General features: G+C 46.0%; 1 protein-coding gene across 1 annotated transcript in view; it reads left to right on the top strand.

Annotated features, from left to right (window-relative positions):
• The first annotated feature begins 383 nt into the window (after positions 1 to 383).
• The window catches only part of TDRD10 (tudor domain containing 10), a 35,175-nt gene continuing 19,609 nt past the window's right edge, over positions 384 to 15,949 (top strand). The window contains exons 1-4 of the mRNA XM_081025187.1: positions 384 to 479; positions 5,602 to 5,630; positions 5,930 to 6,009; positions 6,853 to 6,911. Of these exons, the coding sequence (XP_080881313.1) occupies positions 5,629 to 5,630; positions 5,930 to 6,009; positions 6,853 to 6,911 (141 nt within the window). The 5' untranslated portion in view covers positions 384 to 479; positions 5,602 to 5,628. The remainder of the gene's footprint in view (positions 480 to 5,601; positions 5,631 to 5,929; positions 6,010 to 6,852; positions 6,912 to 15,949) is intronic.

Here is a 15,949-nt window from a genome sequence, read left to right as displayed (position 1 = left end):
GAGAAGGTGGCAGCAGCTGCACGTGCTGGCCGGCCGCGCCCCCGAGCTCGGTTAGAGCCCCCACTTCTGCAGGAACGGCCTTCCCGCTGAACCCAGCCGAGCGCTGCCTTCAAACGTGCCCAGGGTGCGCCACGTGCGCCGCTCGCACCCAGGAAGCGGCCTGATGGCTCCCCAGAGAGCCAGGCGCGCGGGGGCCGCTCCATCCACGCTCCCTGCAAGCGCTCGTTTGGGGGTGTTCGTGGGGAGTGCGTACGGAGACGGGGCGCGGAGGCAGCGCTCGCCCGCCCCGCGCCCGTGCACCTGCACTCCCGGAGCACCGCCCCGCGGCGCGAGGACCCGGCTCTTCCCGCCTCCGGGGCCGCCGCCGCCCGGGGATTGGTGGCGGGGAAGCGGCCCGCCCCGCGCCTGGCCGCGCGCGTAGGGAGAAAGCGCGACGGCCGGCGTGGGCGCTGCGGGTGGACGGAGCGGACCCGGGGGAGGTACGGCTTGTTGGTTTCAGGCCCGGGCTGCGGGGCGACGGTGGCGAGGACGGGGCGCTGGGAGGCCGCTGTGGAAACGGCACCCCCGTTTCCACGCCTGGGTGGCAGGGCACGTGGTTACAGCCGGCGCTGGTCTCTGACTTGCGCCAGGGATTTGCGGGGTTTTGTGGTGGGACGATGGGTGGGAGTGGACCTCAGAGACTGACGCTGTGTAGATGGGGAGCTCTTTGTGCAGAACTGGGCGGCACTTAGGGTTCAGGAGGCCTCTGCCATCCCCCTCCCTTTGGAAGCAGTTTCAAAACTTTTTAGCGTAAACTAAACGTGCAGCGGGGGCTCACGCAGTACGTTCCAGACCAGGGGTGTCCAACCTTTTTTCAGCGTTTTGCAACAAGGGCCATATGTGGTAAAATACACAAACAGCCGGGCCACTCACTCTAGGTGAAGTACCTATTGCATCACCTGGATTATTTAAGTAAACTATATTTTTGGAATTTGCTGCAGGGCCAATTAAAAATGGATTGCCGGCTGCAGTTTGGACACCCCAGTTCTAGACCCTCACATACAAGCCACCCATCGCTTCATGTGTGTGAACGGTGGTTTGTGAGCTGGAATGGCAAAAGAAATGCTGGCTTACACCAGCCGTTCTCGAAAATGTATATTTTACCAAACAGAAAGCTTATGTTGAGTTATAATTTATGCAGCATAAAATTCACCTGTTTTAAGCATACCGTTTAAAGGTATTTACTGCATTTACAGTACAACCACCACCACAGTCCCATTTTAGGACTTTTCCTTTACCCCCAAAATGAAACCTTGTGCCCCTCAGCAATCCCCCTCCCCGCCCCAGGCTTCCACTGATCTACTTTCTGTCTCTACAGATTTGTCTGTTTTGGACTTTTCTTGTCAGTGGACTCGTACAATATGTGGCCTTTGTATCTGATTTATTTCTCTTGGCAGCATGTTTTTGAGATTCATCTATATTGTAGCATTTATTAATGCTCCATTCCTTTTTCATGGCTGAATAATATTCCATTGCACAGGTTTCCAACATTTAATTTATCCATTCATACGTAGGTTGTTGGACATTTAGGTTGTTTCCACTTTTTGCTGTTACAAACAGTGCTGCAGTGCTGCGGTGACATTTGTGAGCAAGTCTTTCTGTGGACATGTGTTTCAATTTCTCTTTTAAGTAGATACATACCCAGGAGTGGAAATGCTGGGTCACGCGGAAATCTCTGTTGAACTTATTTTTTTAAATTTATTGGGGTAACAATTTTTGTTGAACTTTTTGAGAAACTGCCAAACTGTTTTGCAAAGTGGCTGAATCGTCTTGCATTCCCAGCGGCAACCTGAAGTTTCCCACTTCTCCACATCCTCAACACTTACTATCTTCCTTTTTTATCATAGCCATCCTAGTGGGTGTGAAGTGGTGTCACTGTGGGTTTGATTGGCATTTCCCTAATGAGCATCTTTTCATGTGCTTATTGGCCCCTTGTATGTCTTTGGAAAAATGTCTTATCAGATCATTTGCCCACTGTTTAGTTGGTTTATCTGGTTACTGAGTTGCACGAGTTCTTTTTGTATTGTTTGTTTGTTTTAAAGAAAACACAAATAAGACACTTCTCGAGACCAAGCACTAGAGTGGAAGCTCATGACTTCTCCATTTAATTGATTTTATGGAGATTAAATGATTTTAGACAAATTAGCAGGCTATCATTTCTGAGCCTCCAAGACTTGATCTATACAATGGGGTAATAATGTCTCACTCCTAGCATCTCTGTAAGGATTGAATCAGACGAAGTGTATTAGCTGTTCAGCATCTGACAGGCCCGTAATGGCATCTTTGAAAGAGTCATGCTGGGCCGTTGCTTGGGAGGTGTTGGTGCTTGCCCCGTTCCAGACCCTGCAGACTTTTCTGGGGATCACCAGGAAATTGGGACTAACATCCACAGCCCTGATTCTGCCCATAAACCTCTTTTTATTGATCCATACTTATGTGTTTTAATTATCTTAATCACTTTTAGTTCTATTTAAATTTAGTTGCAGCTAAAGTGGTTGTTTTCTCCCACAGCTGGGAACAATTTAGAGGAAAGCGTTACCATTTTCTTTTAAAATTTAATGTTTTAATTTATGTTTCTCATAAAGTAAGGGGAAAAAAAACCTTAAAAATGACTTTGACAGCTTTCTTATCTGTAGGAAAAGAACCCAGGATCCGGAGTCATAGACCCGAGTTACCTCAGTATTTTTTATAATCTTAAGCAAATCATTTGATGTCCTTGAGCTTTGCCCTCCCGTCTGTAAAATAGGAAGATAATACTCCACAGGGTCATGGGAAAGGACAGTGCAATCCAAGAAAAGACCCAAGGCTACCATTTATCGGAGCTCTTCACACAGGCGAGTACTTTAAGCGCAACCACACCTCGTCCTCCTGACCTAGGTTGTAGGTGTTTTGATTCCCACTTGACAGATAAAAAAGGTCTCGGGGCAGGACTCAGATCCACATCCCTCTAACCCAGGGGTGTCCAGACTTTTTTCAACGTTTTTTACCAAGGGTCATATGCGATAAAATACACAAACAGCCGGGCCACTCACTCGAGGTGAAGTATGTATTGCCTCACCTGGTTTATTTAAGTAAACTAAATATATTTTTGGAATTTGCTGCAGGCCAATTAACAATGGATTGTGGGCCACAGTTGGCCCGCAGGCTGCAGTTTGGACACCCCTGCTCTAACCCCATTTGAGCCACAGGCTGGCCACCGTGCAGGGGTGGAGGTGATTTTAAAGTTGCTCATGTTACCTGTATTTTCTATTTGCTGTTGTAACAAATTACCACTTGTTTTGTGGCTTAAACAATACAACCCCCAGTTCTGTAGGTCAGAAGTCTGACACTCGTCTCCCTGGGCTAAAAGCAGGTGTCAGCCGGGCTGGTTGCTTTTGGAGGCTCCAGGGGAGAATCGTTTCCTTGCCTTTTCCAGCCTCTAGAGGCCCTTCATTCCCTGGCTGGTGGCCCCTTCCTCTGCTGCGTTCAAAGCCAGGGACAGAAGTCAAGTTCCTCCCGTTAACGCATTGCGTTAATCTTCTGCTGTCACATCTCTGACTCTTCTGCCTCCCTATTCCACTTCTAAGGACTCCTGTGATTACTACATTGGGCCCACCTAGGTAATCTCTATTTTAAGGTCAGCTGATTAGCCACCTTAATTCCATCTGCAACCTTCCTTCCCCCCTTGCCAAGAAACTGACATGTTCACAGGTGTGGTAGTGTGTTTATGTTGACATGAGAAACATCCAAACCTGTAGAGAATTTTTAAGAGTTTATTGAGCCCCACTGACGACAATCGCCAGGAAGCAAAAATCTCAACAGATGGAGAAAATGCTCCCGAAAATGGCAGTTTTGCAGCTTATTTTACACATTAGAATCAAGAGAGACTAAGAGGGTTACATGGAATCCATGGGCAGTAGATTAGGGAGACGGGAGAAAGCCAAGGGGGGACATCTGGGATTGGATAAAAAGTAAAAGGGAGGGACACTATTTTTACATTGTTGGGTGCAAGATAGTTAATAACATTTACAGCACATGGAGATGGGATTTAGGGTACAAGATAACAGTGAGGGGCTCTGTGGTCCGGTGCTGGTGGCTGTACCCTGAGTGGTCTGGAAAAGACGACTCTGGCATTTCAAAGGTACGAGTTTGTTATCCTAGGTGCAAGAAGGCAATAGTCAGGCTCACTTAAGGTAAAGATTGAACTTTGTCGAGGAAGCTGCAGGCCTAGGACGTGACTACCTGCCATGGCCCGCTTTTGGTTAGGAATTTTTATGTTCAGACCATCCTGTGTGGTTGCTATCGGTCTCTAAATTCTTAGGGCCCGCCATGCAGCCTCCCTTGAGCTTGTCGGATTTAGTATGTGGCCCCTTTTTCATCCACAATTATAATAAGGAATACCGTGTTTCTCTGAAAATAAGACATAGCCAAGCAATCAGCTCTAATGCGACTTTTGCAGCAAAAATTAATATAAGAGCTGGTCTTATGCAAGACCCAGTTTTATATTATATTACAGAATATTTTATATTATTACATTATATTGTAGACCCGGTCTTATATTATAGTAAAATAAGACTGGGTCTTATATTAATTTTTGCTTCAAAAGATGAATGAGAGCTGATTGTCCAGCTAGGTCTTATTTTCAGGGAAACATGGTATGTATTTAGGCTTCTTCGGTTCCTGGCACAGAGCTCCTGAAACTCTTGGAATTTCCTAAGTGAGGAGAGCAACAAAGGTGTCTTTTGTTATGTAATTAGGTGACTTTTGGAAAGCCCCAAGGTAGTAACGAGGGGGAATGGTTGCCAGGGGACCCAACCATGGGATTAGAGGGTTGGAGCTTTCTTTCCATCCTCCCCCCTTCTTTCTGCCCCATCTCTGGGAAGGGAAGAAAGGCTGGACTTCGAATCAATCGCCAGTGGCCAGTGATTTAATCAGTCATGTCTAGATAGTGAGACCTCCATAAAACTCAAAGGACAGGGTTCGGAGAGCTTCCGGGTTGGTGAACACATGACATTTGGGGAGAGTGGTGCCCCTGGAGAGGGCATGGAAGCTCTGAGCCCTTTCCTCACACCTAGCCCTGTTCATCTCTTCTATCTGGCTGCTCCTGACACATCCTTTCATAATAAACTAGTCATCTAGGAAGAAAACATTTCTCTGAAATCTGTGAGCCGCCCTAGTAAATTGAGTGATCCCAAAGAAGGGCTTTCGGGAACCTCCAATCTCTAGCCAGTCAGCAGCACAGGTGATAGATAACCTGGGCTTGCAAGTGCCTGGCACCTGAAGGGGGGGAGGGGACATCCTGTGGGACTAAGCCCTTAACCTATGGAATCTGATGCTGTCCCCCAGTAGACGGTGTCCGAGTTGAGTTGGACTGGAGGACACCAGGGGGTGTCTGCAGCGCTGCTTGGTGGCATGGAGACCCCCATGCCATATTGGAACCGGTGACCAGCGTTCTTAATAGGTTCTGGGGATTAGGACGTGGACCACAGGTGGGGGGCGGGCATTGTTCTGCCTGCCCCAGCAGCTGCTCAGTCCTGCGGTGCTGGTGAATTATCCTCTAACTGTGGCTGGTTGGCTTTGCAGGAGGTGCTGTGGGGAAGAAGCCGCAGCATGTAAGTTGCTTGCCTTTGTGCTAAACTAGCCTCCATCCACCAGGCAGCCTTCTCGCTCCTCTTCCTGCCTCCCCGACCACCGCTTAGGAGTCGTCCCCGCATTTCTTGCCTGTTGATTCTAACCCTAACTGTGCTTTACCTAACAGCATGAAAAAGGGCCGGGGGAGGGCTTCCTAGCTTGGAACCTGAGTCTGGGAGAGGGCGGGGGCTGGTGCCGGGAGGGCCCTGCCTCTTATGCCCAAACTCCTTTTGCCGGAGTTCTGGCGTGGGAGCAGGACACCAACACCTGTGTTTGACAGGTCCTGGAGCAGCGGTGACTTCCGAGGCTCGGCTGAACTGTTGGGGAAGAATGGCGTGTTGGAGGAACAGAAGTCTCCACGTGAGTTAGCCCGAGGGACCGGGTGGTGCTGGGACCCATCCGTCTCCACCTAGATCTAGTTAATCGACTCAGTTGCTATTCAAGGGTGAAACCTGGGATGCCCTTGCTCGCGTCAGCTACCATGTTTCCATGGCGGGGGGGGGGGGGGCCCTGCACCTCCGCGGCCGCTCCCACCTCCTGGCTTCCCTTTAATTCTTACTTCCTCCCGTTTCACCCTCCACCATCTTCAAAGTGATCTTTCTAAACCCCAGCCGTGTCGCAGTCACCTCTGTGGTTAAACCCTCCACCCACCGCTCACTGCGGGTCCTCACGTGGCCTGGCCTCCTCTCGCCATGCAGCCACACGTGGTCTGGCTCTTCCTGACCGCGGGCGGTTTCCCAAACCTCTCTCCGCGCCTGTGGTGCACTGGCCCCGCTGCCGGGGTTCCCTTCAGCCTCCCTCCTGCACTGCCCATCGCCCTTCCTCCCCTTAATTAACTCTGACACACAACACCCCTGGTCCGGACACTTCCCAAGACCTCACGGAAAGCTCTGGATTTCTGCCCATGACTCTGTCCCCGGACCCTGAGCTCCCGCCTTGAAGCCACTGATGTAATGCTGGGTCCCTTCCACAGCATGGATAAGTGCTCGCTGAATGAGTGAGCACCGTATAACCAATCACTGTTCGTGAGGGGAGGACTGGTGTGTGTGTGTGTGTGTGTGTGTGTGTGTGTGTGTGTGAGAGAGAGAGAGAGAGAGAGAGAGAGAGAGAGACATCGAAGAAAATGTGTTACTTATCACATGTTCTGACTCCTCTGAATCTTCTAACCTTATGCCTGCCTTTTTTTTTGGCTGTTTTTCTTAGGATTCAAGAAAAGAGAGACCGAGGTGTATATCGGCAATCTCCCTCTGGACATCTCTGAGGTACCGTACCCTCTGAGCAGCTGCTCTTTTCTGTGGTCTCCCCGCTATGACTTACTAATCTGCTGGTCACTGAATCTTACCGGTGTGTAAAGACATCTCAGAGCTGCGGACGTGCAGGTGGTCACAGCTGGTGACGAGGCTGACCGACCCATCACGGTTTGTCTTGGACTTTCCTGGTTTTAGCGTCCAGCTTGTTCAGCCCCTACTCATCCCATGTTAGTCACCCACTTGTCACGGAGGGTGGATGGTGGGGCTGCAGTGAGGCAGCTCGTTTTTAGGAAGGGGCCTTATTAGGGTTCAGTGCTCACGGCGTCAGCTGCATACTCAGAGAGTAGAATGTAGACAAGAGTCTTTTTCACCCCGGGAATCTTGCTGTCTGTTTGGGGAGGTCAGACCAACAAACCAGAAATAATTACAGAACAACGTAAGTACTTAAATTGTGTCGTAAGTGCATCCGAAGTACAGAGGAAAGGACAATGGAATGTAATCTACCAAAATGAAGCACCCCCTGACTTTTATGGTTGAGTATCTGCTATGTGTAAAATACTGTGCTTGAACTTCAGCATACTTAAAGAGAAATAACCTAGTCTTTGCACTCAAGGAGTTTAATCTTGGAAGCAAGATGAGCGAAACTAACTTTTGTGGAGACTCTGCTTCATGCTAAACATTTTCCAAAAATGTCCTGGTCTCCGTGCCCCCTTGCCAATCTTTTCTGCTCAAGTTGTACCTTACTCCTTTTGCACCACATACTATATTTTAATTATCAGGCATGCTCCAGGAAATAGGTTAAAAGCTTCCTTAGTGTGGTTTTGTTAAATTCTTACAATTCTGGGTGGTGAGTGGTGTCTCCATCATGGAGATGAGGCAGCTAAGGCTGTAGGGTGGGCTGGGGGGGGGTCTTGGCACCTGATTTGATTGAATATGATTTCATTTATTGGGTCAAAATGAATTGCTTCATTCTGTGCTCCAATCCCATTTTCTTCTTTTTGTCAGATAAAAACGTAAAAATAGGTCCATGTTTTCTTAGGGTGAGTTATTTACATGTCTTATTATGTGGCTTGGTACTTAGGGGCAACTGGACATGGTTTCAACTCCTGGCTGACTACTGATTTCCCTTCCCCTTCTTGGCAGGCTGGTACACCTCTTATTTACAGTGAAATGGATACAGGAACCCCTGCAGCTGGTTCCTGCAGTGCCCGGGGGGGGGGGGTGTAGGCAAGGCATTGGAGGCTCTGCCACCTCTCTCCCTAGGCCGTTTCAAAGTCCAGCGCTGGGCTTGCGTGGCCTTGCTGCCCACACGGTGGGGGACTTTGGTCCTCATCCCCTCACAGGAAAAAGAAGCAGCCTTCTCCAGAGAAGAATCAGAATCAGAAGAATCAGAGCAGCCCCATAAGAAAGACTTGAGCTAATGGAGTAGAATTTGAACAGGGAGTTTCCTGTGATGAACCTAATGCCCCATCAGGAACACCTTTACACTGCGTACAAACCCACGCATTTGCCTGCGGCAGTTTCAGCGTTGTTGGTAGACAAGGAAAGTCTTGGAGCAGAGACAAAGGATGACTTATTACTCCCAGCAATAACAATAGCCAGCATCTTCCCCCCCCCCACTTTTCATTATATTAACATTTTGTATTGCGATATAAGCCACATATCGTCAAATTCACTATTCTAATGTGTACAGTTAAGTGGTGTTCAGTATACTCACGAGGTTGTGCTACCATCACCACTCGTTCTGGAACATTTTCATTACCGCCTAGATAAACCCCACACCCATCAGTTGTCCCTCCTGCCCTCTCCCCATCCTCCCCGCCCCTGGAAACCATTCATCTACTTTGTGTCTCCCAAGGTACAGCATGTCTCAGTACTTCCTTCCTTTTTATGGCTGAATAATACTTTAGTACATGGATATACCACCACTTGGATTGTTTCCACATTTTGACCATGATGCGTAACGCTGCTTTGAACATTGGTGTACACTATTTTGTGTAAACGTATGTTCCACTTCTCTTGGGGATGTACGTCGGAGTGGAATTCCTGGGTCATGTGATAACGCTGTGGTTAACTTTTCAAGGAACTGCCGGACCATTGTCCAAAACAACTGTTCCGTTTGACATTCACACCGGCAATGTCGGAGGATTCCAGTGTCCCCACTTTCTTGTGAAAACCTGTCTTTTCACTGCGGCAACCTAGTGGATGTGAAGTGGTGGCTCATGGTGGTTTCGATTGGCATTTCCTCGATGATCCCCGTGAGGGCATCTTCTCATGTGCTTGTTGGCCATTTGTATACCTTCCCTGGAGAAGTAGCTATTCAATCCTTTGCCCATTTTTTAACTTGATTTGTCTTTTTGTTATTGACTTGTAAAAGGTTTTTTTAAACATATTCTGGTACATGTGCCTTATCAGGTATGATTTGCAAATATTTTTTCCCCATTTAGTTGTCTTTTCACTTTGTTATCCCTTGATGTGCAAAAGTTTTTAATTTTGAGGGAGTCTAATTTTCTGGTTTTGGTTTGATTGCTTGTGTTTGCTTTAGGTGTCCTGTCTAACAAACCATTGCCCAATCCAGCGTCACAAAGATTTATGTTTTCTTATAAGAGTTTATAGTGTTAACCCTTCTTTAGACCTGTGATCCTTTTTTAATTAGTTACTGGGTATGGTGTTAGGTGGGGATCAATTTCATTGTTTTGCATGTAGATGTCCCTTTTTCCCAACATCATTTGTTGAAAAGGCTCTTTTTCCCCTCATTGAATTATCTTGTCGAAAATCAATTGCCCATAAATGTGGGAGTTTATTTCTGGACTCTCTATTCCATTGATCTATACATCTATTTATGCCAGTACTGCATTTGCTTACTGTAGCTTTGTAGTGAGTTTCAAAATCTGTCACTTACTCTTGAACCCACGAGTGTGCTTTCTTCCCTCACCAGTTTTCTGAAACTGTTTTTGCTGAGTATACTCACCTACATGATGCCAGATGGATTGAAAACTTTCCATAATTATTACACAAGGATAACCTGAAAACTGTCTCACAAGAAAATACTTGGAAAAAGGCTAACATATAAGAAACATCACTTTTTAAATGCATACGAGTAGCTGAAATCTAAGAAAGTAAGGAAAATTGAGAGGGCACGAAAGAAGCAGGTAACTGCAAACCAGGAGTCTGGCCAGTGCCTTGGGTCTTTGCCTCAAAAGCCAAAGGGCTGGGATTATAATGGCCATCTGAGGGTAGCTCATGACACCTTGGGTCTGTGCGAGGAGGGTTGTGGTAACTGACACCATTGCAAAGGCAAAATCTTGGAAGAGCTGGGCCCTCAGTGAAAGTGTGAACCGCAAGTCTTTTGCTCACTGGCCCCGGGGTGCTGTTGAGGAAGCTTTTCTGTATTGGCCTGGAAATGGGGTGCTTGGGGCTAGCAATCTCCCCAAGCACATATAACAATAGGTCTGATTTTATGTGAATTGGGGTTTATATTTAACTTACCTGCATAGTCTGGGAAACTCAGGCTAAAAATTAGCCGTTGATAAAGTGAAAAACCCAATTCATGAAGAAACCTTTAAACTGAGTGGAAGGAAACATCCGAAATGGGATAAAGAGTATCTACAGAAAATACCCAGAAAACATATCATTGGGGAGAGTATTTTAAAATCAAGCACAAGACATGAGTCCCTCTGCCTTCTCTTCTTCCATTTAACATTTTATGTGAGGTCTTAGAGCAAGTGAGAAAAAGAAATGAAAGGTGTAAGAATGGGAAAGGAAAAAAACAAAACTGTCATTACTTGCAGATGATTGCTTAAGTTGAAAGCCTTAAAGAATCTTAGCTGTTAGAATTGTTGAGAATTAGCAGGGTGGTTGAATATAAAATAAATGTATAAAGCTAATTTTATTTCTATACAAGGAGGTAGAAATCTAATGAAAGTTGTATAAGACATATATTTACGGAAAATTAAGAGGTTTTATGGAAAGCCATTAAGGAGGACCTAAATAAACAGGGAAATGCCGTGTTATGAATAAGAGACAGGTATTGTTATTTGAACCTGTTCCATATTTAAAGTTGGATGAAACAGGCAGTTAGATTAATGTTAGGAAAAGATTTTCAGTATAAGAGAAAGGATAAAAATAAGTAAAAACTAAGGCTAAGTGATAGGCATGTAGGCGTCTGTTATACTATTTCCTAACTATGTCGAAAGTTTCCAAATAAAAATAAAAAGACACAAGAACATGCAAAAAAGGAGGCAAAGATGGGACAATTTATGCATCAACAACACTGGTGACTGCATTTGACTAAAACTCACCGATAATAAAAAAGCCACCGTTTGTAACGATGCCTAAAGAAGGGAGAAAGGAATAAAACTTGCTGGACACAATAGAAGGTAGAAAGACAATAGTTCATTAATGTAAAACTTGATAGTTAAAAGGGAAAGAGTGTTTATCTTGCTTTTCTAACACACACTATTTCCAGGCAAACAAATAACCCTAGCAGATGAGAAAAAGTCCTTTACAGAGGAAGTCTAGCTCATAAATGCAGAAGAAACCGTGGAATTAGAAAAGCATCATTTTGCAAACCCGTAATAAAATCCCCATTTCAGACAGTGGTTATCAGAACATGGTAAATTGATCAGGTAAAATATTGATGGGTAGTTTGACAATGGAGGGGTCAGGCTGTCACCATCCGGACTTGCTGATTAATTTAGCGTCACTAAAAGTGAGACACCCACATATAAGCGCCCTAAAGTGATGCGTTGTTATTGGGCTAGAATACCATCTATAAAGTATTCTAGCACGTGCACACGTATGTCATAACATCTAAATGCTCAATGGCTAATTTCCAGTCTAAAGGAAATGGGGGGGTACAAGGTCAAGTTATTAATAAATGCTATCATAAAGAAGCAGAACTCTGTGTACAGGACAGCTGACCTGGTTTCTATAACCAGTCAAAGTCAGGGAGAAATTAAAGTATGGGATCTGATACAGATTGAAAGAGATTTGAAAAAGACTTCAGAGAAGTGACAGCCAAATATAATAATCAGACATTGTTTGGATCCTGATTTGGACAGAACAACTGAAAAATATTTTTGAGATAGTTGGTGAAAATTAGTTGATAAGAAACTATTGTTAATCTTCTTAGTTTGATAATGGCGTTGTATCTCCGTAATAAGAAAATGTCCATTTTTGAGGTATAAAGTCTTTAAGAGTGAAATGACGTGATACCTGGGATTTGCTTGAAAACCCTTCAGCGAATGAGGGGTGGAAAGGTAGATGAAACAACTGTGGCAGGATGTTGATGGTTGTTGAAACTTGGTGATGGGTTTCAAGGATTCATTGTACCTCTCTACTTCTCTGTACGTTTGGAAATTATTTTTTAATCACAAAAAGTGAAGTATATCCAGCATCTGAGCACTTGGCATCACTCACTACTGTCCCCCTGACCCAAGCAGCCATCCTCTCACCTGGATCCCTGCAGTGGCCTCTGGTTTGTTTCCCTTCTGTCCTTGATCCCCTTCAGTCCCGTCTTCACAGCAGCTGGTAGAAGATGGTAAGTAGATCTGAGCGCCCCTCTACTTAGCAGCCTCCAATGGCTTCCCTGCCACTTAGGAAGAGCCAGGGTCCCCCTGAGGCCCCACATGAGCTGGTCCTAGCTGCCCTGTGCCCACATCTCCTACGCCCTCTCCCATCCTCTCCCTTGCTCACTCCACGTCAGTCCTGGACCTCAGCCTACCCCAGGGCCTTTGCACTTGCTGTTCCCTCCACTTAGCATGCCTTTCTCTCAGGTGTCACCGTCTCAAAGGGCCCTCCCTGGCCCTTCCCCCTGGATTGCAACACCCCACTCCTGTCCTCTCTTACTTTAGATGTCTCCTTAACACTTACCACGATCGAACTTACCATATACATTACTTACCTAATTGATGATCTGTCTTCCTCAGAAGGAGGGGGAGGGGTTTTTGTCTACTCTGTTCACTGTGCATGAAACATTTTCTCGCACAGAAGAGGCACTTAGTAAAGATTCATTGAATGAGTGAGGAATGAAGACAGTAGGTATGGATTTTTTCAAGGATTTTTGTAATGAAGGCGAGCAGGAAAACGGTGGTAGCAGGAAGAGGACCTGGGGTCAAAGGTGTTATGTGTCTATAAGTAAGATGGTAAATACTAGAGCAAGGACAGATTCTCCATTTTGAGGGGCGCTCACAGGGATGTGGGGAGGCTGAGAGATGTGCTGGCCGGGTGTGGATGATCCCTTTTGATTGCTTCTGTCTGCGTGAAATAAGAATTCACGTTATCAGCTGTGCGTGAGTATGTGTAGGACCTGTATGTTCCTGGGTGTAGAATGGGGGCCACACAGTGCACACAGCTGAACCTGGAAGGGAGACTGACCGGCACCCATGCAGCAGCGTGCATTCTGTCCTCACCTGTGCTTGGAGTTGTCCAGCTGCTGAATTGCTGCTGGTCTGATGTGCATGGCTTTGTTTAGCATATAGGTACCTTAACCTCCCTGTCCGGCACCCAGTTGGTGGCCCATACACACTGGTGCCGTAATTAATAGTAGGCTGCAGATCCCATACCTGCTGTTGGGGGTCATGATTGGTCGAAGGGGATATGTTGTTAAGTGAAATAGGTTATGAAGCAAAGGTACAGTGTGATCCCATCATCTTTGCATAGACGTGCAGTGCTTATGTTTTGGTGGTAGGATTATAGGTGATACTTCTAGGTTGCTTTGCCATATGTTTAAATGTACCTATAATAAACACTTAATGCTTTTGTAATTTAAACAGTTCTAGTCAGTTTCATTCCATTACTTAAAATGGGATGTAAAAGACTCCCTACGGGGCCGGAGGCAATTTTAGCTTAATGTAGCAAGCCTCCTGTCAAATCCATAATCGATCAAGACATTTTTAAATAAAATTAAACTATAGTCTTATCTGCAGTTTTGCTTTCTGCAGTTTCAGTTACTCGCAGTCTGAAAATATTCCGTGGAAAATTCCAGAAATAAACAATTCATAGGTTTTAAATTATGCAATGATCTGAGTAGCGTGATGAAACCTGTGCTCTCGTCCCTTTGTCCATCGTATCCACGTTGTACGTACAGTAAGACACTTAGAGGCCTACGTACACTTAACTTTTATTTTTATTAGTTAATTTTGTTACTTTCTTATTTTGCCTCATTTATTTTATCTTAGGTGTGTATGTAGAGGAGAAACCAGTATATATAGGGTTTGGTACTCTCCACAGTTTCCGGCTCCCAGTGGGGGTCTTGCAGTGTATATTCTGTGGATAAGGGGGGCCAACTACTGTATTAAGGGGCAGAAAAGAAAGTTGGAGGGTATGTCTTCAGATTTGAGGCGTTCTTATCGGGGTGGTGGGGGGCAACAGTAAGGGCATCTGAGATGGGATGACCTCACTGGTAACATTGATTGAAGTCCCAAGGATGTAAAGATGTTGGCAACGTTTTTGTTTTTTTAGTTTTGTGTGTGTGTGTGTGTGTGTGTGTGTGTGTGTATGTGTGGTGGTGGTGGTGGTGGTGGTTCTTCCCTCACCCTCAAGCACATTTTATGAAAATTAATACTTCCTGAACCTGCTTGATAGTTTGTGACCTTGACTGCATATTAGAATCATCTGGAGAGCTTTTACAAAATATCGATGCTTTAATCCCAACCTCGGAGATTCTGGTTTTGTTCATCTAGGATGAGCCAGCATTGCATTGGTAGTTAAAAAAGAGAAAAAGTAACTCTCCAGCTAAAGCTTATTTGCAATCAGCACTGAGAACCACTGCTGTGGAACAAGGGTTGGCGGACTTTTTCTGCAAAGGGTCAGGTAGTCAGTATTTTACACTTTTCAGGTCATGTGTCTCCTTTGCCGATAGGCAACTCTGCCACTGTAGCATGAAAGCAGCCTAGACAATAAGCAAATGAATTTGTGTGGCTGTGTTCCAATAAAACTTTATTTATAAAAAAGACACTGGGCTGGATTTGGCCTAAGGCTGTGGTTTCCTGACACTTGCTATAGAAGATACAAAAGTATTAAAAAGTTTCCTATTTTATTTTAATAATGGCAAAACCTGAAGAGAAGAAAGCTGTAGCTTGGCATGATACAATGAAAAGAATATCGGATTTGAAGTTAAGCCCTGGGTGCAAATCCTGACTCGAACATGGCTGTGCAACCTTAGGGAAACCACTGAGCCTCTCTGATCCTTATTTTATGCTTCTGGGAATGAGGACAGTAATAGTGTGCATTTCACAGGCTGCTTTTAGAGATCAAATGGAGTAAGGTAGATGAACGTGCTTTGTAAACGAAATGCTAAGCTTGTTCTCACAAATTGCTTGTAGCTCACCATTAAATATTTAAAAGTAAAGCCAATTAGAAAAGGTGAACGTAAATGTAACACAAACATGAAGGCTGAGAAGAATGAGGTATGCATAATGCATTTCTGTTTTCCTCAGCCAACAAAGTGACTTTAGATTGGTTAGAAGATTTGTGTGACTAGTATACACTGTTTTCCCAAGATAGAATTTTCTAGGGACTAATGGGTTTTCATCATGGTTGTGGGATTCACAACTGCAGGGTGCTGCTGGGGAAGCCGAGGCAGGAGAGTGTGGAGAAGCGCAGGTGGGAGCCGGGCAGGAGGCCTGCACGGTGGAGTGGGCGGCAGTGATTTTCCATAGGGCAGGAGCGAAGGCCAAACTGCGGGCGGGCCGTCCGGAGGGAGTGGGCAGAGTGGGAACGGGGGCATTAGGGGAGGCGGCTCTTTCGACACATTTGGCAGAAAAGAGGAAAGCTAGGGTGTAGTTCAAAAGGGCATCAGGGTTCGATGGTGTGTGTATAGAGACAGACGGAGGGTGCCTGGCCAGCAGAATGGGGGCCACTGGGGAGGGAGGCAGCCTGCGGGCAGATGGGGAGGACCTGAGAATGGGTGTGGAGAAGTGTCCAGGAAGGGGGCAGGCGACCCTATCCCTGGGCGCTGCAGGCCAGGCTGAAGTGAGGCAAGGGGGCAGGCGAGACTTGCATAGAAGGTGGTAGGTGGGAGCTGACCAGAGACATGTCCATTCAGG

This window comes from Rhinolophus hipposideros (assembly GCF_964194185.1).
Source record: "Rhinolophus hipposideros genome assembly, chromosome: 19".
Taxonomy (NCBI): Eukaryota; Metazoa; Chordata; class Mammalia; order Chiroptera; family Rhinolophidae; genus Rhinolophus; species Rhinolophus hipposideros.
This window is presented reverse-complemented; position numbering and strand designations above follow the sequence as displayed.